General features: G+C 36.2%; 2 protein-coding genes across 4 annotated transcripts in view; one reads left to right on the plus strand and one right to left on the minus strand.

The window, feature by feature from the left end:
* Window positions 1–2,770: 2,770 nt before the first annotated feature.
* Window positions 2,771–20,906, minus strand: saal1 (serum amyloid A-like 1). 3 transcript variants are annotated; one of them, XM_051689160.1, is made up of 5 exons: window positions 20,397–20,906; window positions 11,848–12,044; window positions 11,292–11,393; window positions 6,712–6,873; window positions 2,771–3,088 (listed from the first exon to the last, which is right to left on the minus strand). In XM_051689160.1, the coding sequence occupies exons 2-5, from the start codon at window positions 11,971–11,973 to the stop codon at window positions 2,999–3,001; spliced, it is 480 nt and encodes a 159-aa protein (XP_051545120.1). In that variant the 5' UTR covers window positions 11,974–12,044; window positions 20,397–20,906; the 3' UTR covers window positions 2,771–2,998. The 3 variants fall into 3 exon arrangements, with proteins under 3 accessions (XP_051545120.1, XP_051545121.1, XP_051545119.1); XM_051689161.1 differs by lacking the exon at window positions 20,397–20,906 and adding an exon at window positions 17,144–17,230; XM_051689159.1 differs by lacking the exon at window positions 20,397–20,906 and adding an exon at window positions 12,619–12,652.
* LOC127435678 (mucin-2-like) overlaps window positions 18,165–25,743 on the plus strand; it is a 57,272-nt gene continuing 49,693 nt past the window's right edge. The window contains exons 1-6 of the mRNA XM_051689315.1: window positions 18,165–18,287; window positions 21,611–21,860; window positions 22,051–22,165; window positions 24,757–24,847; window positions 25,021–25,142; window positions 25,309–25,522. Coding sequence (XP_051545275.1) covers window positions 18,212–18,287; window positions 21,611–21,860; window positions 22,051–22,165; window positions 24,757–24,847; window positions 25,021–25,142; window positions 25,309–25,522 — 868 coding nt within the window. The 5' untranslated portion in view covers window positions 18,165–18,211. The remainder of the gene's footprint in view (window positions 18,288–21,610; window positions 21,861–22,050; window positions 22,166–24,756; window positions 24,848–25,020; window positions 25,143–25,308; window positions 25,523–25,743) is intronic.

A 25,743-nucleotide genomic window follows, 5' to 3' on the forward strand; every position in this document is an offset into this window, starting at 1 on the left:
GCATAGACATTTCCCAAAATAAAAATTTTAGCATTCTTTTCTATTACCAATATCACCCATCGACCTGAGTCATGCAATTTAGTTTGAATTATTTTCCCCTTAAATGTACCTTTTGAAACTGCAACACCAGCTGATCGATTATTCCTATATGACATCCATAAATCATCCCCCCACTGACTTCCAAAAATTATAATCTGACAAAGAAGCATGTGTTTCTTGAATATAATAAAAGTCACATTTAAATTTCTTGCAAAATAAAAATACTGCTTTCCTTTTCAGCAAATCACGGATTCCCCTGACATTTATAGAACAAACTGACAAAGATACCAATGTGCTGTATTAACAATACCTTATCAAAAGTGAAACAAAATATGTTCCCATCACCTCAATAATGTAACTACAACCCAGACTGACCTTAATAATACTTACCTTAAGATCTTTAAGAACTCTGATGTACAACGTATGAACATTTTGGATATATTTCAATAATATCTATAAGAGCATTTCTGTCCTCAACGTAGTCCATTCCACGTAATGACTGTACTTGTTAAAGACACATAGTCCACTAAAGTTTAACCACATGCATTTCTTATTCAAGATACTGTATTTGCACACAATTGTATTCAATATTTAGGCATATATCTCTTTTCCATCAATGAAGGCTCATACACCGATGAAGTAAGCCTTCTTTCCTACCTGCCGAGCAGCCTCCACTTTTGGCCACAGTTGTTTACGTATGGCTTTGTCCATAGTTGTTAAATCCTCTCCAAATCGTATCTCCTTTGTCTTCAGATAGGTACTCGTTTTCGCAGCTTTCCAAAGCATATCACGTGAGGATCTGGACACAAACTGGATGATGACGGTTCTCGCTTTCACGGCATTTCCTTCAAGTTTTCTTCCAAGCAGGTGTACGATATCTACATCTTGTTGAAGTTTGCTGGTAAGTTCTGGAAGAACTGCACAACAAATATCCACCACTCGTGCCTTTATGTCTTCGCCTGCCTGTTCCACTAGTCCATACATTCTCAGATTCCATCTTCTTTTGTAACGTTCTACCTCATTGAGCCTGGCTTCAATCTCCGACATTTTCTTACCATGTGCACCGCTGACCTCATGATTTATCTTCATCTCCTTCTTTACATTTTTCATGTCTTCTTTGACGTCTTTTACTTCATTGAAGAGGAATTCTGTCATTTTCTTCAGAGCTTCAGTGCTCACCGTATTTGCCCTTAAGAGTTCCTCTAATCCGTTGACTCTCTCATTTATGCATCGCACGCTGTTTTCTTGAATTTCAGACAAGGAAGGTTCATGTTTACCTTTCTTCGGATCAGGAGTGCTGGGGGTCGAATCCGGTAATGTAGAAAATGAAGTGTTATGCACCGAATATGAGTGCAATGCTTGAATGTCAGTGCCGCAAATGTGTACTTCATCATCTTTGCTTTTCATCTTTGTTAGCGGCTTTGTTAGGCTTTTTTCTTTGGTTTTACTTTCCCTCTCTTTCCGTTTTTCCACCATGGAAGCTTATTGGGTTACACATCGGCGAGTTGTAAAGTTGAATAAAAAGTTACAACACCTGATTAACTTTATGGTCAGTTATAAGACCTTACATCTAGATATCTGTGACTGGCCAATTTATTAAACAAAAAGAACAATTTAAAGTGAAGGAACAAACTTTTATCCTCAGCTTCTCAAAACAACCTCCTCACCGGTCGCCATCTTGCGCGCCTCCAAAAAAAGTTTGATCAAAAAAAAAAAAAAATAAAAAAAGTTGTTAATTTAGCATTGTAGTTGTATGTGAGCCATGTGATTGTCTTTATGCCATTTTAGGTCATGTTTTGCTTTTTGAGATCAGGAGTTCTTGGCATCAGTGAGAAGATGATTGACAGCTGACAATCATCTATTATTTACCCTTTTGCTTCTACATGAGCAGCTCTGCTTACAACTAATCCAGTCCTATGTCACCTCCCATTAGGTAAGCATTCACTCACAAATGCATTGGTTTGGATCTAACAGCCCCTACTGCTTCCTCAGCCTAGGGGTTTGTCTCTCAAATCAGCCCCAGATCAAGGCTAAACATAGACCAACATGTCCATCAAAAGTCTTTATACACCAGAGTCTCGGTAGAGAACATCAGTGAGGTTTACACTTGGCCTTTTCTGGCCATTTTATCTCAAGATTCTTGTAAAAAGAGCAACATAAGCCAGCAGCTTGAAATCACGCAAACAGGGCTAAAAGTAGTCTCCCGGCTGATTTCCATTCAGTCGCAGTCGAGATCTCCTCTCAGCCTGTGCATCTCTCAGGTCCTCCTCCTACTCGCTACATTTCCATAAGAATGTGGCATTCTCTGCATATCAATCCGAACTCTTAATTAAAAAGCTGCTATATTCCTGTTGGCGTCACGCAGAGGGAAGTGCACAGTACTCACTTTTTCCTGACGGCACAAGGCATTTGGAAAGCAAATGAGGCAGGTGATCACAGCATGGATGAGGCGCGTGTTTAAGAGTGGCGAACTTCAGTAAACACTCAAGTGTAGACAGCTGAATGTGCATTAAAAAACCGTCAGCTTACATTCGCGATCACGAGAGTGCTTTAGTGATGGAAGTTATTTAGAAAATAAGTAGAAAGGCTATAAAAGCTTTACGTGACCTTTTGGTAATTAGTGAGATGTTTTCATGTGAAGCTTAATGGAAATTTACGCCATAGGATAACGTAAATAAAGACAACTCTCTGGAAAAATGACAAAAGATGACTACATACAAAACAGGTTATTATTAATAAGAAATGTCAGCGTTTACACACACAAAGATAATACAACAATTCAATAAACAAATATTTGTCTCAGAGTATGTACAATAAAAACTACATTTTCTGTCTTTTTTTAAACAGTGGTTTTTAAAGTTCAGAAGGAGAATCTAATCTCCAAAACCTAATTGATTTAAGAGGGTGAACAGATTAATTGAGGAACAGTTCAGTTCATTGCATTCAGTTTAGTTCAGCTTCACATATTGGACGAAATGGAAATGTCCTTCTTTATAATGTCTGCCAGTTTAGGTTCCACTTCAGACAACAGGCCGACCAGGTGCTGCACCTGTAGAAAGGGTTGGGGAGTAACGGAATACATGTAATGGGATTACGTATTTAAAATACAAAATATAAGTAACTGTATTCCACTACAGTTACAGTTTAAATCATTGGTAATTAGAATACAGTTACATTAAAAAAGTATTTTGATTACTGAAGAGATTACTTTGCATTTTATTGTCATTTGTTTCATTTAATATTTAGTCCTTTCAGATGGAAAACATTTATACATATAAATGATGCGATCTATAGTGCATTTGAACAGCGGTGAAACACTTTCTTATGATGTGTTACATTCATACGAGCAGACAGAGAAGTAAGTCTGAAGTAAGTTTGGAGCAGAAGAAATAGAAATAAACCTTGTGTAAATTGTCAGCTTTACGCTAAGTTCAAACGCTATTTCTATCCATTTTACAAGCACGTTACCAGGCACGATTATTTTTTTTATCAAGAAAATTCAAGTTGGATTATAATTTCTTTTTTTCTAGAAAGACCTTTGATATTAGGGCAAAATCATATTCTTGATCATTTCTGTATTGTTTTCCTGTCAAAATCAATTTGATTTATCTTTTTTAAGAAAAAACACTGCATAAGATAAGATATTTAGGTTTTTCAGAGAATGTATTTTTAACATGTGTATTTTGTCTTACTGTTCTGGCAGAGTTTTTATAGTCAAAACAAGTGAAAAAATCTACCAGTGCTTAAGAAGTAATCCAAAGTATTTACAATATGTTACAAATTACATTTTACAGCATGTATTCTGTAATCTGTATTTGAATACATTTCAAAAGTAACCCTCCCAACCCTGCCTGTAGATGAGAAAAGAAGGTAGTTGTGATCACTCAGGGCCTGCAGAGGTTACCGCGAGAATGACAGATAAAGATATAAAGCGGAAAAGCAAGAGAAAGGAATATACTGCTGAGTTGTGCAGGTTGCTAACAGCAGAAACACAGCTCCTTTCTGTCAAATGTCCTTCCTTGACTAATGATGATAATATGTCCTGAGGATTAATGGAATATTAAACAAATGCAATTATATTTTTAAATATTTAATATACTTTTTTCTTCGAATTTTTCTTCGAATTTTTAAATGTATTAATATTGTTTATTTTTATTTAGTGATATTTTGTTAACTCGATACTGGGCAATATAGTTAAAATCTAAGTATTTTTCAACCTTTTGATGATATTTGATATATATATATATATATATAGGCTGTGGAAAAACAGACTCTTTGCATTTGATTCCTAATAATCCTAACATTAGGAAAGAGTGGCTGACGTTTAATTTGAATGAAGTCCTGGATCACATCAGTAAGACAGTGTTTGTTTTTTTTGCTTCATTTTACTGTGAATTATTTTTCAAACAAGACACATTTCTACGCAGGCTTTGCAGAGAGACTTAAAAAAAAATTCTCCCCTTTTCTCCCCAATTTGGAATACCCAATTCCCAATGCGCTCTAAGTCCTCGTGGTGATGTAGTGACTCGCCTCAATCCGGGTGGCGGAGGACGAATGTCAGTTGCCTCCGCGTTTGAGAAGTCAATCCACACATCTTATCATGTGGCTTGTTGAGCGCGTTACCACAGAGACGTAACGCGTGTGGAGGCCCACACTGTTCTCAGTGGCATCCACGCACAACTCACCACATGCCCCACCGAAAGCGAGAACCACATTATAGCGACCACGAGGAGGTTAACCCAACGTGACTCTTGGGTTAGATATGTTAGAGTATTTGAAAGTTTACACCAAATTTTCCAAGCTTAATATTAGACAGGGCTGAATTGATAGTCGACGTTATCGACAATGTCAACAATACAAAATTGTAGACAAAATTTTTTGTTCTCGAATAGTCATTTGATCACATTTAACGTAACTTGAGTTCAAATTCAACTTTAATGATGCGTGTGAGAGCAGCACTGCAGTTCGCGCCTGACTGAGGAGAGAAAGAACACACAGCTCACAGTCCAGATGCACTCTAAACTTTCACAGCTTCAGGTGATGTAGATTGCAAAGTATGAGGGGATTATAATTCAAAAATACAAAATAAGTAAATACAGAAGCTCTCGTTGTGGAATAAGTGGAGCCGGAGCTCTTTAAAGGAAACACCCCGGCGTTACATCTTAAATGCAGTTATACTGAATGCATTATAACTTTATAAAAGTTCGCGTAATATGGAAGCAGATCATGTAAATAACTACAAACTCCGAAACTGGCATTTCTCTGTGCAGTCAGAGCCTCTTCTATAAGTTGCGTGAAGTATCCCGATCTAAGGGGGAGAGACTGAAACTGCACCCGGCTGAGGCACACTGTCACTGGGACGCTCGTCTCTCGAGCCTGCACGCTTAATGCAGCTAGATTATAACGTGATGGCTCGCGACTTACTGAATCATAATATATGTGTCACTATGAATTTCTTATCGTGAAGAAAATTAGCAATATGCAGCTTTATTAATAAGAGAGAGTTTGTTTTTTTGTGAGTTAAAGATGGATTGAAGTGAACAGAAAGGTGAGAGAGGGTAGTCTTCGCCCCATTACACACCGAAACAAAATACGTTTTTAATTTGTTTTTGTTTTGGCTTATTATCCAATATAAATATCTAAAACTCCTTTAAAACAACATACATTTTCTTTAGCAGCTATACTGCAGAATATTTTCAAAACAATTCTACAAGTGTAAAGGCAGGGTGTTGACACTTATTTTATATGCAAAGATGTTACCCAATCATAGCAGTGGGTGTTTACACTTAAGTCTTAAAGGGGATACGACCCAAAAATGGAGCTTTTTAATCAGAGGGCCAAAAACAGGATAGAAAATGAACAATTATTTCTAAATTCGGAATATTTTTGATTAAAAAAATCTTACTAACATTATAAGTGGACCTCAGTGAACATAAATATATATATATATATATAAAAATAGCAATGCATGACACATTTAAAATACTCATGATAGCTTTTGACAACTCTATAACCTATAGCTAATAACACTTTGACATCAACACCATAGAAATCTATTTGGAACTGCTAGAACGGAAGTTAAGAGACAAAATTTTCAAGATGGCTGCGCGCTAGTTTCTCTGGCGCATAAGGTGAATATAATGGCTAAAAAAAAAAGGATGACATTTATCAATCAAAGGAACCATAATTTCAACCAAACAACCACTGTTGCAAAGTAGTTTAAAAATGCTTAAATATAAGAACTAAAACAGTAAAAATATTGTTAAAAATAGTGAAAGATTTGCAACAAAATTAATATTATTATTAAATTATGTATAATATATAATAATAATAATGATAATAATAATAATATTAATATTATTAAAGAATATAAATACATTTTATTTATATGCACCAATATAAATGCATAATAAAAATATTTACCCAAATATATTTTACCAAAACATTTTATAGTTCACCAGCAAAATTCTAGTGAATATATTAATACATTTTATTTGTAATGCGCTTCTTCTCATACCCAAAGCGCTACAATACAGAGTAAAAAAAAACCAACACCAGAACATAAAATATATACATGTAAAAAAATAAATAACAAAAAATAACAAAAGAGAAGTTTAGAGTTAATAATATACTGCAAATATATTTCCTGCCCAGCCCAACTTCCATTCTCACCTTAGCCAGGTCCATTATCAGAACTGAAAGGAAGTCAGCTGTGGTTTCGATTAAAGCTTTGAGCTGTACATCTGTTTCCTCCTCCTCGTCCTTCCCTTCCTCTTTGTGACTCCTTTCCGATTCCGGGTTTCCACCTGTCCTCTGACAGTACTCGACATAAAACTGCAGAATATGAAGGATGTTTACCACTTATTCTACACCTTTTAGAAACACACAGGATTCAGGATTAGATATTTTTGTAGCTTAACCTTTTCAACTCTGGGGCATTTTTGGGCTGCTGCATGCACTTTTTCACACTCAAATTTAAAAGCTCACCATTCATACATACTGTGGACGAATTGCCAAAAATTGGTGTCATTTTTTCACAACCCCAAATAATAAAAAAAGACTAATATTTTTGTCCTAACTTTGTAAGCATGTATTTCTGGTTCTGTTCACTCCATCTCCCTCCAAAAAGTATTTTATTTTATTCCACAAGATGGCAGCAAGTACTAGAATTTTTTCTCTATTACTTTCCATCACAAAATGCAGATCTGAATATGTAGGTGGCGCTCAAACGCATTTCAGCCCTCACAGATGTGCTCGTCCATAGACATTCAGTTTAATTTTCAGTTCATGCAAATCCCCCATTGTTTCATCAAATATCTCGGCCTCTGAGTGGACTAGAATATCAGTCTAGGTGTCATTAGAAAGGGGAGATCCTCCCCTTTGTGATCATTTATAACATTTTATAATCAATAGTCAATAACATATATGTCCGATGATTTGTTTACCATACTTTTATTGCTGGACCGCATATTTTGTTCTGGACATCTAAGATATAACCTTGGATTATTCATACAAGCAAGCTCACAGACAAGTAAAAAACTGAAAACTGCCTAAGGTAAGAGCAGATGTAAAGTTTTTTGGCTACTTGAGGCATACAGCAGCAATAATTGGAACATAAAACAGATGTTTGTACTTGATGTCTGACATAAATCATGTTTCACTTTGTGATTCTTTTGAAAATCTTTCAAACTGCGGTATTAGGGCAACAATAAACTGTACAGTCACATTCTTGAGAATGAAAGTTTCATTTGATATATGATTTGTCTATGTATGTGCTATTTGAAAGACATTTATGTTCAAATAAATATTTCTACCACATGACCTCTAGGTGGCGCAGATCTGCGATGCGAATATTTTCAGGCCATATTTTGTTATTTTATGGAACATAAATGCATAAGTAATTGTGGTTGTCTATGAAAAGTTCAGATTCTAAGCTTTCAAATGATACCGCATATGCCTCACTTATGAATTCAGAGACTTTATCATTTTAAACGTAAACTTTTTTCACAACATAGTGCCCCCTTTTGGGTTTGGATTAGGAGTTGAGGAGGTTAAACTGTAAAAAGTCTAAAATGATCTAACCTTTAAAATTAGTTTTGTGTGTGTAACCTATGTATTCAGGTTAATTAATATTTTTGACTTGAATCAAACCACATGAAGGCATTTTTTTGGGCACATTGTTTGTGTAGTTTCAATAGCTGGTCTTTTAGTATTCAGTTATTAGTAGTTATGAGTATTCAGTTCAGAAAGTTACAGTATGTTTACACAGAACATTTAACTTTTATTTTAAAAGCTCAAGTACATTTTGACTTCTTAAAATAATACCCCTTAACAATTTGTCAAGGTATAGTGTATATGTTCTTATGTGAACCATACAGATTTCTGACTGAAGGCTGGAGTGTAACACAGACAGCAGGGCGGGCGCTGGAGCCCAAAGAGCTTTTTGTTCATGCAGGATGAGAGGAGTGTCGTCCGACTGACATAAATCCTCACATACAGCCTTACATACAAACACCCACACTGCATGACCACATGCTCCATCTGAAACTGCAGAGACAGAGTATGAAAATAAAAACAGAAAACAATGACATCAAAATGTAAAAAATGTGCTTCTCAGAAAGAAAAGCAGAAGCAGACCTTCTAGTTGAGAGAAAAGCAAAGTATAGAAAAGAGTAGGCAAAAGTATATTTGAAGAGCAAAGGTCTCTCTCCTACTCTTCAAAAATGTAAACAGCATTTCAACAACTGGAGGAAAATGTTGACAGCCAAGGATTATGAGCATATTTAAGGGATTGTGGGTGTGTTTACATTTTGCAAGACCGACATCTGAATGAACGCAAATGAAAAGTTCAGAAGGAATATAGCTTTTATTTTTGTATCTGAGGAATATTTTCATTATGTTTAGGCCACAAAAAAATTAGATTAAACAAATCTTTTTAATATAAATCTATTATTTCTGTATATATATTTTGTTCCTAAAGCTCAACTGGTAGAGCATGGGGCTAGCAACGCCAAGGCCATGGGTTCGCTCCCCAAGGAACACATGTACAGATAAAAAGGGTCTGAATATTTCTATCTGATACAAATATCAGATGTAATCAGAATTGATATAATACAAATATATATATATATATATATATATATATATACACTACCGGTCAAAAGTTTTGAAACACTTGACTGAAATGTTTCTCATGATCTTAAAAATCTTTTGATCTGAAGGCGTATGCATAAATGTTTGAAATTAGTTTTGTAGAGAAAAATATATTTGTGCCACCATATTAATTTATTTAATTACAAAACTAAAATTTAATAAAAAATAAAAAAAGGTTTTGAAATTGATGACTTGGACCAAATAATAAAGAAAAGCAGCCAATAAGTGCCCAACATAGATGGGAACTCCAAGAGTACATGTCTGCAAATTCTAGGCAAAGGGTGACTACTTTGAAGATGCTAAAATATAACACAATTTTGATTTATTTTGGATTTTGTTTAGTCACAACATAATTCCCATAGTTCCATTTATGTTATTCCATAGTTTTGATGACTTTACTATTATTCTAAATGTAAAAAAAAAAAATAAAAAAAATAAAATAAAAAAAAATAATTATATATATATATATATATATATATATATATATATATATATATATATATATATATAAAATAAAGAATGAATAAGTTTTTCAAAACTTTTGACCGGTAGTATATATATATATATATATATATATATATATATATATATATATATATATATATATAGATATATATGTTCATCAACTCCTCATACTCATCAAAGAGCTTATCCTCCAGCTCCCCAACCTTAAACAGTAAATCCACTAGATAGATAGCCTGAGAAAACCACACAATACTGCAAGTCATACACAGAGGCATTCCGAGAATGTGTGCTGTGAGTTTTGAAACAAGGTTTTGTCAGCACTCAACTGCAGGTTTCTAAGAATGAAGGTGGATTGTTGTCCCCAAGCAACAAAAGTAATACAGCACTGAGATATGTAGAGAATATATTCAACAAATTATAATAAATGACAAAGATATGTAGTCTTCAGTTATAACTGAATAGTCCTTTTAAAGGAATAGTTTCCCAAAAATGAATATTCTCACTTTCATGCCATCCCAGATGTGTATGACTTTCTTTCTCCTGCTGAACACAAAGATTTTTAGAAGAATATCTCAGCTCTGTAGGTCCTTACAATGCAAGTCAACAGGTTCCAAAACTTTGAAGCTTAAAAAGCACATAAAAGCAGCATAAAAGTAATCCATATGACTCCAGTGGTTTAATCCATATCTTCAGAAGCGATATGACAGGTGTGGGTGAGAAAGAGATCAATATTGAAGTCTTTTTTTTTTTTTACTATAAATTCTCCTCCCCGCCCAGTAGGTGGCGATATGCAAAAAGCATGCGAATCACCAAAAAACAAGTAGAATCTGAGAGTGATAGTGGATATTTATAGTAAGTAAAAGACTTAAATATTGATCTGTTTCTCACCCACACCTATCATATCTCTTCTGAAGATATAGATTAAAGCACTGGAGTCGTATGGATTACTTTAATGCTGTTTTTATGTGCTTTTTTGAGCTTCAAAATTTTGGAACCTGCTGACTTGCATTGTATGGACCTACAGAGCTGAAATATTCTTCTGAAAATCTTTGTGTCCAGCAGAAGAAAGACATACACATCTGGGATGGCATGAGGGTGAGTAAACGTAAATGTGAGTAAAATAAAAATAAAAAACACACCCATTTCAATAGAATTGTATGAATATTATTTCATAATTCAAGCTTTACAGGGTTAATCAACAATGAGAGAGAGAGGGAGAAAGATGTTCTGTATGTGTTTGTATCAAACCCTAGGTCAGAGTTCTGGCTGAGAGATGCACACGTGGCACAGAAACAAACCATATTACCCAGAATTCCAACACAAATTTACTGAAACAGAAGCTCTGACTAATTACATGATGACATTATGAAAGCCAAGAGAGATCTAAGATATAAAAATGGACACATCCTAGACACAAAATGCACGAAGATGTCAAAAACCAAAGAATTAAATATAATTATAAGCACGAGCATTTAAACGTTCAGTACAAAACCATCCATTTTCCAACCACAATGCAGTTACAATGACTTAAATTCTCAAGTGTATTGCTTAATGGGGAAGTGGCAGGTGTTTCTACACTCATTATGATGTAATCTAGGAGCAGGGGTTTGAATCTATGCAGTGTTTCAGTTTACCTTATCCATAGCCATGTCCCATACTTTATACAGGTCCTCTTCCAGCTCATCCAACAACTCAACTAAAGCATCACTATGTCCGAATTCTTGATCTGTCATCATCTAAAAGACAAAGAATACATTTATCAGACTGAAGCTGAAATGTATGTAAGACTATTAGGAAATTTTATCTGCTAGTGGGGTGTAGAAATTTCAAATAATTATTTACATATTATTTATTACATTTAATATGAAATAATATTACTTACAGAGTTAAAGATTTAAAATAATTTACAGTAAAATACTCTATAAAAATATATTAAATTGAATATATATTATATTTTAATTGTATTCAATTTATTAACACAATACTACATATTTTAACTAACATCATATGAAAAATATTATGTATCAAAAATTAACATTTTTTATTTGATCTTAAAATATCTTGTATTATTTTTAATACATAATACAAAAAAAAAAAAGAAGGTTTGTATAAATCATGTATTTATGCGACAACAAGAAATTAAAAACTTCAGACATTCTAAATAAGATGGACACTGTGGTTATGGTACACCTGAATAAGGAGGGTCAGGGTGTTGAAGAGCCAGTGTTTGCTGTACATCGTCTCCCCGATGGCATCTGCCTCTTCACCAGCCTCAGCTTCTACTTCCTCAGGTGGAGGATACGGGTTCTGGTCCATCTCTGGTGAGCCTGTGGCAAAGGATCCACAACTGTCTCTATCCACCTCCTTGGAGCAACTGTCTTTTCTCTCTGATAAACAAATAATTATTGAAATCATGACATGAATGCATGCACAAACCATTAATGCATGGTCATGGTTTTTGCATGCTTTTATGTTACGCATTGGTGATTTGTGCATACAAAAACCTCTACGACATGACATTCATGCATGCATGCATGCATATACATCTAATACATGCCAGAGGTTTTTGCATGCGTTCATTATTGTCATGTCTTTGAGGGTTTTGAATGCATTTAAGGTAACCCATAAATGCATGCAAAAACTTCTAATGTGTGCAATAAATGCAGCCATTAACCTTTAAGTAATATATAAATGCATGCTAAACCTCTTATTCATTAAGTAAATGCATGCACTTTTGCTGTAAATAACACATGTAATGTTTTTTGTGTTTTTGAATGTGAGCTTATTAAAACAGTCAATACCAAAAAATATCAGTGGGTGTATGATTAAAGCTCGACAGGTTTTTCCAGTTGATATTATGTACATAAATAGACTGTTTCAAATATGGCAAATATGTTGTTTTGTAATAAGATAAACATAAACCACAGAATCAGAGGAGCACGTTGGCATAACCTGACTTACCCATTATTAACGACCTTCAGCAAGCAGTCTAAACAATGCTAAAGTGTTCTGAAGTATTAAGCCAGTGAGGGGTTCCCACACTTCCGCTCCCTGTAGTACAAAGCATGATTGGCAAATATAGAATAATAATATAGGTGAAATTCCAATTGAAAGTGATAATGTACCTTCACTAATAGTCTTGTAAAAGGGCTCTTCGTGAAAAAAATAAAAATAAATGTTTTCTTGTTTTCAAAACTGCCATTTGGAAAATGTCTTATATGGTTAAATGGGTGTTGCTGGTGGCCCGAAAGTTTTCACTACTTTTTCGCCTATTTTGATTTTCCATTGTGTATTTTCAATTAAATGGAAATTCAATTAGCTATTGCTGAGGCATAACATTGCACGTGGTACTTTTTGTTTTACTTTTCTCAGCGCTGGTTGCAATGGACCAATCAAAGTTCTTTGTGATTAATGGATAAGTATCTTTGTGAATATTGTATAGAGATTGCGGCACGGATTTGTATTTGTATGTCAGATATCAAATCTTGAAATAATTAGATTTAAAATATTATATTTTTAGTGTACAAACGTCTTCACTGAAAAAAAAAAAAAAATTCTAAGATTTGAATGCGGCTCCATGGAGGATTCGGTATTTTGAGCCTCCATGCGCCCCCTGGAGGAAGCCTATTGTAGTGTCACACCTGTCTCTTCTCTCTACCTGAGTCTAGTGACCGCTGCTGATCATACACACACAAATTTCAATGCGGATATAATCTTTAACATGTATTGTTTAGATATTTATTATATTGATTTAAAATTATTCAATATTTACCACGCTGTTTAACCAGTATAATTATATAGGCTACGCTACACAGATAAACTGGAAACACCTGTCGAGCTTTACACAAGTAATCCTGTCGAACATAAGCTAAAATGTTTTTGGATCGAGTGTAATGACCACTGTTTTTCATAAGCGTAAAAATTGTCAGAACATTAAAATATCCATAAAGTCACAGCAAACGAAGAGTGTTTTTAGAGATTGCACTAAAAAAATAGACAGGAGTTCCAAACAATGAACCATGTCATGAATAAATTATGCAAATTCGGGATTATTTTACTGTTTAATCTTTTACTGTTTGCTGCTTCTATTTATGCTGCTGTTTTGTTTTTCGATTATACGTTCATTTATTTGTCGTAGAGATTATTTAAAGCTAATCTTTACTTGTTTGTTTGATTATTTGTCAACATTAATGTGGATTGTGTAAAATATCGAGATCTATGTGCGATTGTAAGCTGTTTTTTGTTTTGTTTTGTTTTTTTGCGTGCGTGCGTGCAGCACATTGTGACCCCGCATTCAAATAAAAGTTAAAGAATAGTTCTCTTTTGTCATCTCGTGTTCAAGATCCACCTATGGGAAGGGCATACACACCTGACTGGCTTGACAGAGAGGAGTGCATGTCCAGTGCCGCTGTAAGGCCCCACCCTGACCTGAGGGCATGAAAGGACCTGTACGCGCTACTTTCCTCAGTTGACATTCGCTTCTCGCGACCTCTATGTGGAATACTCACAGCTCGAATGGTTTTCACATTTGGCTCAACAGTCTATAGAAGGACACATCTTTGGATTAGCCTTCGCCAGGCATGACTGCCAAAGGAGTTCTGGTTGGTCTGCTGTTTTATTCAGCCTGCAAGCCACCCATGCTTGCTGTCCTTCATGTTTCTTTACAGCTGCCCGCCTTTCCTCGTTGCCATTTTCCCTGCATCTCGGTCTAACCGCATGTTATTTGGTGGATTATTACTCAAGAGTTTTTCTGTAACATGGCTCATCCCAAACCCTCATCAAATGCTTGCGCCGGTAACCAGCAGTTGCGAGCATGCCCTGCTGTCTGCGGAGCGCTTATCGCAGCAAGACATTCCTATCCTTTCTGCGTTGTGTGCATGGGATTCAAACATGCGGAGGAGGCTCTCTCCTTCCCTGAAAATTGTAGCCATTTTATGTCCTTGCCAAGGAAACTCCTGCACCATAGGCTCAAAGAAGCTGCTACCCAAGGCAGCAAACTTGAGCATGACGACTCGGACAGGGAAATGGTGATGACTTTGCAACTCTGGGGCCCCCCCAGACTTTGCCTTCTCTCAGATGGGCTGACCAAACTGAGGCTTCTTTACCTGAAGAATCTTCTTTACCTGAAGGATGATGATAACTCTGTGCTGGAGGACGAGGAGGTCATCCTGTCGGATGACAGTCACCGCATGTGTTACCGCATGCCATCCTCCTCGAGGTGTGTGAGCTAGCGGCCGCTTGGCTCAAAATCGATTGGCCGGCCCTTCAAAATTCCACCGATTAGAAGAGGGATGTTTATGAGAGAAAACAGTTGGGGTCACTGCCCGGCCCTAGAAAACAGCTCCTGCGTCCTTCCTGCATGCACTAAGCACTACTGGAGTGACCTGCTTGACCTTAAGCACAGTCTCTCGTGTTTGGAGGTGAAGGATATGGCCGCGCTCAGTATGGGTGACCACCCCCCCCCACCATCGAACTGTCAATAGCCAGACACCTTAACCCCTCACAAGAGGTTTGCTTGCCCCCCTAAGCCCAGCCTTCCTAACAAGACGGACCGCTTCTCTGCCTCCATTTTTCAAGGCTTGTACAGAGTCTCGGCTCTCGCCGCTTGAGCTCTGAATATTCCCTCCCTTCTTTCAGCCTTTATCTTCTCATGGAAGATATGGGTAAACATTTAGAGAAGGGCTCTCCTTCCCTTACTTTGCTGCTGCCGTGTCTAAGAAAACCCCCAACCCAACCCTGTCTGACTCCAAAAGAAAGTGGCCTGTCTGATGTACAAGTTCGGGAAGTTTTGAGTCCAGGTTCCTGGGTTACCAGCCCCATGGACGCGAGTTTGGATTTCCTCACCACTTGAACTGGCATAGCAGCAGTTCAAGTGCGTCCCTGTGCGAGTCATATCTCCCAGCGCTTGGTTCAAGGAGTGTTCATGCTGGAAAAAGACTCAGTGTCAAGCACACAAGCAGAGTCACCACACAGTTTGCAAAACACCATTCCCACACTCCCATAAAGGCTTCGGCCAATGTGTGTGTGAAAATAAAGATTCAAAAGAATCGAGAAAATCAGCTGAGTGAAAAATTCGCAGCAGCCCCACATGCCACCCCTGGAACATGAGAGGCTGAATGCTTTATGTCCTGTGCATGCACTCCACATGTATTTGCGTAGGACTGAAAATATCAGAAAGATCGACCAGCTCTTTGTCTCATGGGCTCCCCCCCCCCCACACGGGTAAACCTATATCAAAACAATGCCTTTCCATTGGCTTGTGGAAGCAATATCTATAGCATATATCTCTAAGGGGCTCCAGCCCACCTTAGGCCTTAGGGCCCACTCCACGAGAGACATTGCTCCTTCCTTGGCCCTGTTTCAGGGAGTCTCTCTGCAAGATATTTTTTCATCTGCATGTTGGGCTTCCCGCACACCTTTTTTAGGTACTGCCGATTTGAATGTCACCAGAACCTCAGTAGCACATGCGGTTTTGGGTGTGGGATCTTCATAATGGGTTCATCAATAACCCTTTCCCCCTCTCACTGTGTTCGTGTCACCCCATAAGTTTCACATCAAGCACTCTGCACGGCCTCTTCTCCCTTCTTTGTAATTCATTTGGGTTATAGAGCCTGCTAATATTAAATAGGATGTGTCAGGCACCACCTTTAATTAGGAGACCATCCTTTTTGGCTGACAGCATCTCCCTTTGAGTGTGTAGGGCAATCGGGGAGTTGTCCATATCTTCCCATAGGTGGATCTTGAACACAAGATGATGAATGATAGGTTACCTGTTCTGTAACCCCAGTTCTCGGAAACATAGAGTAGAGAGATCCAACAAGCTTGACCCACTTGCTTCATGAGAAACGAATATGCTCACTGAGGAAAGTAGCATGTACAGGTCCTTTTATTCCCTCAGGTAAGGGCTGGGCCTTACAGCGGCATTGGACACACGCTCCTGTCTGTCAAGCCAGACTTGGTGCAATTGGATGTTTCTTCAGAGGTCAGGTGCATATGCCCTTCCCATAGGTGGATCTTTCCACTTGATGTTTCAGAGAACTGGGGTTACAGAATAGGTAACCTATCGTTTTGTTGCGTTGTGAAACTTTCATTCAGTGCAAGTTGAACGAAAAACTCAGGCGCATAGGAGTTATGGCCTATTAATTGGTTTTGGACCTCAAGTGGATAAGAAGCATCGAAGTTATGAATGCTGCTCATGACAATCCCCATTTCGAGATTGAAGTTCAACCCATTAAATATGGTAACCCTGATGTTCTTTCTCTTTCTCAGGTTGGGTACAACAGGGCTAAAGGCACTCCTTAAGGAAAATTTGCTTTTTTCTGGTCAAAATGTTTTATCAAGATGGAAACATTTTATTTTTATTAATTAATGATGATGCAACATCATTTAATATTGATCAATCATTATTATTTTAAAAGAAATAATAACAGAAGGTTATTTTCATTAAAATTATTTAACCCTTATGCACTGTTCTGCCATTTCTTACCAAAATCAATTTTGTTTCTTCAATAAAAGTGGTTTCCTTTATCTGACGGGTAAGAGACTTGGTGACTTTTCGTCCATTTGATATCTGAACACAAACAAAGAAATTGGAGTTGATTCGATCAGTCTAAATGGTAGGAATAAAAGTGACACTTGTACTGTTCCTGGTCAAAAGTGACTGCCATAGGAAATGAATTGAATTTTTTTTTTTCATTATTTATTATATACAATCTAAAAAACAGCCACAATGCAGAAAAACCACACACAGACATGAAGGGGTGAGACTACCAAACATCAAGAGTGCAAAACACAAACACACACACACACACACACACACAACCTCAAACTAAATTGTAAACTTTGACAAAGGTAGTCTTTGATAATGTTTAAATATATATCTAAATGCATAACTTGTGACAAAATCTAGAAATCATCTTCTCTTCAACCAGGGATGAATAAGTAGCTCTCTGCATCTAGTGTTCATACTTGTAATTTCATCTGGTTTGTATTTTTTTTAAATGGACATCACATTTTCATTCCTGAGACTTTAAGCTTTCAAACGGTATATATTTTATGAGGATTTGTTCAGTATTTTGAGAAAATATTCATAAGAAAATTAAAAAAGTCAATTTTCAAGCTCAAGGTCATTTTCAAGCTCAAGACCACCTTTTGAACAGGAACCGCTGGAATGTGATTTAATGATGAACAATGCATAAGGGGTAAAAAATAATTTAAAAAACCTAGGAAACAATTTCCACACAGAAATTGCAAGTAAACAGACCATATGTTCTTTCAAGTAAAGGCTACACACAATTCTTGGTGTCTTTAATTATACATTTTTAAGTAAAGTTTACTTTACAATACTGTGTTTCAAGTACATTTTATTCACTTTTGTTTGTACATTTTACTTAAGCAATGTATCACTGAATTAAGCCATGTTTCTGAAAGTGTACCAACTTTTCAATGAGTCATGTAGGGTGGGGAAAGAAGTGAATGAGCAAATTTAAAAGGGCATATAAACAAAATCAAGCATTACTGGAGCTCTAACTGTAGAATTCTCTCTCCTCCCAACATGGAGTGGAGGACATCTGCAGTTTGTATACTACTGCTTGCTCTTATATGTGACATCCAGGTTAATGCAAAGAGGGGTAAGTGTTATCTTTCACCTAACCACCTCGTTGAATTTAAATGACTGTTGAAGAGGGTAACTATATCCTGTATTTGTTTAAAAATAAAAAAATAAAAAAAATAAAAATAATAAAACATTTATTAGCACCTGATCAAATCTGTGCAAATATTCTCTGTATCTATATAGTTATTACTTTACGCATTAGATAAAGTTAACAATGAGAAATGACTTAAAAGGGAAAGTTCACCTGAAATTGAACATTTTGTCATTTATTCACTCTTGTGTTGTTACAAATCTAAATGACTTTTCTTCCAGATTAACACAGGGAGATGCTTTGCAGAATGTTAACCTCAGACACCATTCACTTTCATTGTAAGGGAACTAGATGCATTGAAAGTGGACAGTGACTGATACACATTCTGCCTAACATCTCCTTTCGTGTTCCATGGTAGAAAGAATATCATATGGGTTTGGAACGACATGAGGGTGAGTAAGTGATGATGTAATTTTTTATCTCTTTGAAGACACTGAATCTATATGTAATAATTAAATTGTTTTATTTTCATTAGGTTTCCCCTTTTTATTTTTTACATTATGGTAATTGAGAGATCTTGACAAAAAATATACCTATTGATAGCTTTTAAAAATATTTAAGATTCCATTACATAAGATTCTATATTTCAAAACGGTTTAAAATTCAAAATGTTATAGCAATAGTTTTATTCCAGATTTTGGGTATTAAATGATCATGCCTTTCCCCAAAAAGGATGTCAGTTAAGTAAAATAAGTAAAATTTTCTTCATAAAAATGATCAATTTAAACCTGAATATATCTTGTCACTTGGCATGATGTTGGAAAATTATACATCGGATGGACAAAGAGAACTTTATTATTATTAGCAGCAGCAGTAATATTAGTAGTAGTATAAGCATCTGTAGAGTCTGTAGATTAAACGGGAACTAGCTGACTGTTACTGACAGTTGTGCAGATCATAGTTTCAACACCGATTAACCTGATATTATCTACATCACTGATGGCTTGCTTTTAGAGGTTACTAAACAGTTTGTGGAAGTTGTGAAAAGTGAAAAAAAAAAAAAAAAAAAAAAGGCAGTTTATTTCCTTTCATGGTTTCACTGGAATTTAGCTTGATAACATTTTCTATAACTCATCATGGCTCATCTTTCTGGTCAGTGCCTGCCACGGTAAGCAGCCTGTAGGTGCTTCATATGCAATGATGCCCTAATGAACTCATAAAAATTCTGTTTTGTGTTGGTTTATTAGATTAGGATAGGATTAGGATACAAAGTCAGTGGTATGTCTTCCAAATTTTGTTAGGACAAATGTAAATTTAAGCAAATGTGATGGCCATGTCTTGTTATTAAAAAGCATAAACATATTCTTTACATATGATGGAGCAAATATAGCAACTCTAGATACAGTGACCCCAAAAAGTATTTGGACACTTTAGCCACAGTTAAAAATGTATGAATGTCTTTGAATTAAATAATTAAATATCAAACAAAGTTGCAAATTATATTTTATTTTCTAATGCAATGAAATGTATACATTTTAATTGTGACTTAAATGTCAAAATTAGGGCTGTCAGTGGGTAAAAAATGTACATGGCATGCCGATTAATGAATTGAATGAATAGCAATGAATCACATATATAATGTTTTGCTGAGAAAGGCCCCCAAATAAAGATAATTAAGTATAAATTATACATAATAATTGAAATAATTATACATATAATATTTATGGCCTATAATAAATATAATAGTGCTCTCAGTCAATTAAAATTTTTAATCGCAATTAATCGCATACATTTTTGTAGTTAATCGCAATTAAACGCAGATTTTGATAATGCTGAGATTTGACACTATATATACTTTTTCTGTCAAAATTAATTTATTTCCATCTTAAGAAAGAAAACAATATATGTAGCAATATAATACTTTATTAACCTTTTCCAAACAAAGCTTTCCAAAGTATAAAGATAGAAATGCACTAAAATAGCACTAATTCAAGTAACATTAAATGTTTCCCAAAGTGCGAGTTTAATTGAAAGAACTAGTCTTCCCATAGGTTGCAAATTCATTGCAATGGTCATAAAATTTCTTAAACTCACATCCTCCACAATATTAATCTGCCGGTAGGTATCCTGTGGCTATCTGCTTTCCTACAGCAATCGTGAAGTCGTGTTCATGATTCGCATCAGAACATCAACACCAGGTCAAGCTTTGCTTTGAACTCCACATTAAAGCGCTTGCAGACAAAAACATCTCATTCTGAATTTTAGTGATAGTAAAGACTTGGTTTGCTTCTGTGGCAATTAAAATGTGCCTTACTAAGGCTAAAAAATACAAGTCTGTTACATACTTGCTTTTTTGTACATCAAATGGTGCTAAAAATTCCTTTCTCCATCATTTTATCACTGAGAGGGAAGCACTGTGGTGTGTGATTGTGGTGTGTCCATCAGTGTAATGACATCGGGCGGACACATTACAAAGGTTCTGCCCTCCCAACCAGTATTTATGCTGTATTAACGGTGCATTAAATGTGTTAATCGTGATTAAGAATAATTATAAATTGATAATTCTGACAGCTCTAAAATATAATAATTCAGATATTCAGACTGAAATATATTGCACAGTTGTAAAGAGTAGACAATACAAAAAGTGGCTTTAGAAGTCAATAGATTGTTTGTTTTATTCCCATATAACTGAACATAATCCTACAGCTGAAATCAAACCATTTTGCACTGAGTTCGTCAATCTGGCCTACTCTCACAGGACATGTTCTTGCGTTCCGTCTGTGTTAGACATTTTGGAGCATCTCACTGGTTTTCAGCATCATAAATGTTGCGTTTCAGGACGCTGTGTCAAGTTAAAAGTAGTTGAAACTTTGAAAATCGTGTTTCAAGATCCCTGCAACACAGCTGTCAAGAATGCATCCTGTATGACCAGCTCTCATTCTGTGGCGGTGCTGCTTTTGAGGTTTTTGAGGCACTTAACTGCCCCCTACTGAAACGCTCGTAAAAACACATTTGCTTCAAGCTTGAATTGCTTCAATGGTATGAAAATGCATACTTATATTACAAAATGTACATTTAGGTCAAGGGGCATGATTATTTGCATACATTTTTTTAATAATTAATTGCATAAAATTAATGCGTTAAATCATCAACCATAGTCCAAATATGTTCTGAGACCACTATATGTGTTAGGACAACCTAAAACCTTAAGCAAAGCTGTAAATAGCATACTTCATACTTATATTGGTGTACATTTGCAAAGTATTATTTTATTTTTTTTAGCTTTGTATTTTCTGTTTTCCTACTAGCTAGTAACCATGTAAGCAACATCTGCAGCATGTGGGGCAACTTTCACTTCAGCACGTTTGATGGGGACTCTTACCAGTTCCAAGGCATGTGCGAGTATAACCTGGTGTCTGACTGCCAAATTCACCAGTTCTCAGTTCACGTGAAGAGAAAAGAACAGACCAGCGACCCAAATATCAGCAGAGTGGTGGTTACCATCAATGACATTTCTGTCGAAATGACTGCAAACCAGGTCATGATCAACGAACAAATGTAAGATTCTGGTGAAGATTTTGATAATTGTAGTCTAATTAATTTGATTGCTTGAATAACTTGACCTCAAGGCAGCAGTGAACCACCTTTTTTGGTACTTAAAAAAATCTGCTGGGATGTAACAAAAGAAAATGTTCTGCAAATTGTTGTTCAATCTTTAATTTAATTTTGTTTTTATTTTCTCATTCAGTGTAACATTACCCATCCATGTATCTGGGATCCTTGTGGAAGAGAATGCAATTTACACCAAACTCTATTCCAAACAGGGCATCAGTGTCATATGGAACAGAGAGGATGCAATCATGGTGAGGTTATAGAGCCCAATCCAGTCTATTTCCGGTTCAAGTGAAAATACCATTCATATATTCATAGAGGATTTGATAATTAAAAATATCTTATAAACCTTTAAAGACAGACCGACTGTGAGCTCTTTTTGTCTGATTTGCAAATACTTTTTTGTTTCAAATCAATGTTTTTGTAATGTTGTGATTCCCTTGGAGCTGGTTGGTTTGGTTCATGGCTTAGAATCTAGATACTTTATGAAATCCCTATGAAAGAAATGAATGGGAAAAATACTTTCGGAAACCAAGGTGCCAGAAATGTGGGCGGACACTGTTGCGCTTTCTTGTTTGGCTCATTATAGGATGTCTGTAAAACCTTGAAGACCCATGAAATGACTCTTAATATTTTCCTGATAAACAGGAAGTAGGGGCGTGGTATATCGAAGGACTCATCCTTTTTTAATAGCCAATAGGCTTTAGTTAATTCACAGCCATGAACTTTGATTTGCTACTTGTTATTGCTAGTCAGTTGAAGGTGGTATTTGTGGGAGAGACATTCCCATTCTAGAGAGCATTTTATTGGACACAAATGTGTAGAGTGCAAAATGAGTCATCGATATTTTTGGTACATTTTCCCAGAAGAGAAAGACTGAAATGTAATCTTGTCAACTTTTAGGAGTACAACATCAAATTGCCTCAAAGCTAACAGACATGGATTAAAAAGCAGAAACCCACATTTTCTTCATGACTTACCTACACTAGACCATACATTTTCCTTAGCACTACAGCCCTCTATATTGTGAGTAAATCACTCGTAAATGCATTTAAATTACATGCTATGCAACTAAAATATGTGTTATTAGCCACTGGCTAGTAAATATTCAGATTTCACCCGCCAGTGACTGAGCTGTCTAGTGGCGTAGCACCGAGATCCTTTTACTGAATAAATAGCTGGATTCATCCTAGTGTATTACTGCGTGTTGTCTCGTGAGTGTGCATTCTGAAGGAAAATTACCTTATCTGGCTGCAGTGGGTTATGGATCGCGGTGTCACCATCGTTTTAGTTGAGTGTAAAATGCCATAACTACATACACATTGCATTAAACATCGTCAACTCTGGTTTTGGTTAAACTTTTTCACAGACTGTTTTCACAACATGCTCCGTTTTACAGCATTGATACAGACCAGTAACGTGTCTGTTGGTGGTCTGTTAGAAGGCAAAAGTGTTGCAAAACTCCAGAGCTTGTAGGTTTGAATTTGAGAACTTGTAAAAATGTCCTGGTTACTTTCGTAACCTCCATTCCCTGATGGAGGGAACGAGACATTGTGTCGATGTAGTGACACTACGGTTCAGCCTTGGGAGCCCCAAACACCTCTGATCTTTGAGAAAAGGCCAATAGGAATTGGGGAGTGGAATTTGCATGCCACTCTCCTGGACATACGGGTATAAAAGGAGCTGGCTTGCAACCACTCATTCAGGTTTTGTGCTGAGGAGCCGAGACAAGGTCCCAACCATTTCAGCGGGTAGTTCAGTGTTGTGGCAGGAGGGACATAACGTCTCATTCCCTCCATCAGGGAACGGAGGTTACGAAAGTAACCAGGATGGGCAGACCATTGTGTGCCTCGTAGCCAGCGCACCCGGCCATCATGTAACCTCCCCCAATGCTCTTGCGAGCATCGTATGGTCCCCTGCACCTCGGGGACAAGTCGACTGCCCAAAAAATGGGGACCGGCTGCCCCAGCCATGGCCTCTTCTCTTTCTTCTCCCCAAAAGGAAAAATCATTCAGCTGGGGGCCACATAGCATCCGCATCGGGGGGGGGTGTCACTCCCAAGGGGAAGACACCAAGGAGACCGCACCCTTCCCGAGGGGGAGGAAATGATGTGGAAATATGTCACATGGTCTCACCGAGTCTTGTCGGCAGTGTCTCATGTGGGGAAGTCCCCGTGGTAGGCCCTACACAGGGGTAGAGGAGCTCTATAAACAAATTCTAATGAAGTAATTCAGTGGAATAAAATGTCGTTTTATTATATACATTATACATTGTATATAATTTATACAGTGTACGTATATATTCCATAAATACCATATACCATAAATACTCTGCAGTATGATTCGTTTGAAGGAGGTAGCTTATGACAGAGGAATGTGTGCCAACCATTTCAAAATTATGAAAAAACTTGCATCACTAACTTACAAAGGTTGTAGATAAAGAGTGAATGATTTAGCATATTGTGCAAGCCACTTAAACTTGTCAAGTGTATATTGCTATATAAGGCTATTCTGTGTAACACTCTGAAATTCTGCATTTGTATTATTATTATAAAACACTGCGCATTCCTAACCCCTGTTGAATTTAGGTTTGCAGTGATATTCACCATTGTATGCTAACAAAAATTCCATGGTATTACCATGTTTTTTTTTACTTTTTTTTTTTTTTTTTTAAGTACAATGTGTAAGTACCATTGTATATGAATATGGTATTAATTCTGTACCTGTTCACATTCACAATAATATTGATTCAGTATGCAAATTTCATATCAAGCCAAATGATAAAAGTTTTTTTGAAGATTTAAAAAAATAAAACAACAACAACATTGTGATGTTTATTTTAGGTGGAGCTAGATGCCAAATATTCAAATCGTACTTGTGGACTGTGTGGTGATTTCAATAGTATTCCAGTTTATAATGAGTTTATTCAATCAGGTGAGTTGCTTTCACAGCCATTTCACAGATTTCTATCTATACCATTTTATTTAGAATAATTCCTCAGTTACAGACAATATAAGCGATTGTTCCTTGTTTTCCTGGATCTCCAATAAAATCTCCATCAAGTATCTTGATCAGAGAAATAATCATCTATATCTTATTTAATACAGAAAGAAAAGTTGGTCATATTGAATTTGGGAATATGCACAGAGTTCCCAATCCAAAGCATGTTTGTGAAAACCCTTTTGAAAAAAATGATGAGAAAAATGTGCTGGACCAATGCAAAAAACATGTAAGTCACAGAAACTATCCTTATGGATTTAAAAGTGAATTGTGACATTTTTTACATTAAAATCAAATTGAAAATCACTCCCATTAATCAGCATCTCAGAATTCCAATGTTATTACTTAATGTGGACTTCTGAGGTTAAAGATACACCATATCTGTGTCACGACAGCGGGAATCTTGTGCAGAACATTTGAAGAATGAAGACTGGTCTTCTTGTAATAAGGTTTTGAGTCCTGAGCTGTATGTCAAGGCCTGTATGAATGATTTGTGCTTTCGTGAAACTGGAGACAATAAGTCACTCTGTGCGACTTTTTCTGAATACTCACGCCAGTGCTCTCATGCGGGAGGGACTCCGCCCACTTGGAGAACAGAAAAATTCTGCGGTAAGAAATGCAAGCTGTAGATGTAGAAGTCACAGTAGATGCTTTTATCTTGCTTTTTTCTTCCCCTAAATTGCTTAATAGCTAATCACGTTTATTTGTTGTTGTTAAAGGAATAGTTTATACAAAAATGAAATTTCTGTCATTATTTACTCACCTCATGTTGTTACAAACTTATATTAATTTTCTTTCTTCTAATAAACACCTTATAAAAAGTTCACGGT

This window comes from Myxocyprinus asiaticus, chromosome 46 (genome assembly GCF_019703515.2).
Source record: "Myxocyprinus asiaticus isolate MX2 ecotype Aquarium Trade chromosome 46, UBuf_Myxa_2, whole genome shotgun sequence".
In the NCBI taxonomy this organism is placed as follows: domain Eukaryota; kingdom Metazoa; phylum Chordata; class Actinopteri; order Cypriniformes; family Catostomidae; genus Myxocyprinus; species Myxocyprinus asiaticus.

Bases quoted from the DNA above. Each gene is read 5' to 3' on its own strand.
- saal1 (XM_051689159.1), bottom strand. The intron at 11,394-11,847 runs GTGTACCATAAC...TTTGTCTTTTAG, and splicing joins CCCTGACCCTCCTTATTCAG to ATGATGACAGATCAAGAATT. The intron at 6,874-11,291 runs GTAAACTGAAAC...CATATTCTGCAG, and splicing joins GGGACATGGCTATGGATAAG to TTTTATGTCGAGTACTGTCA.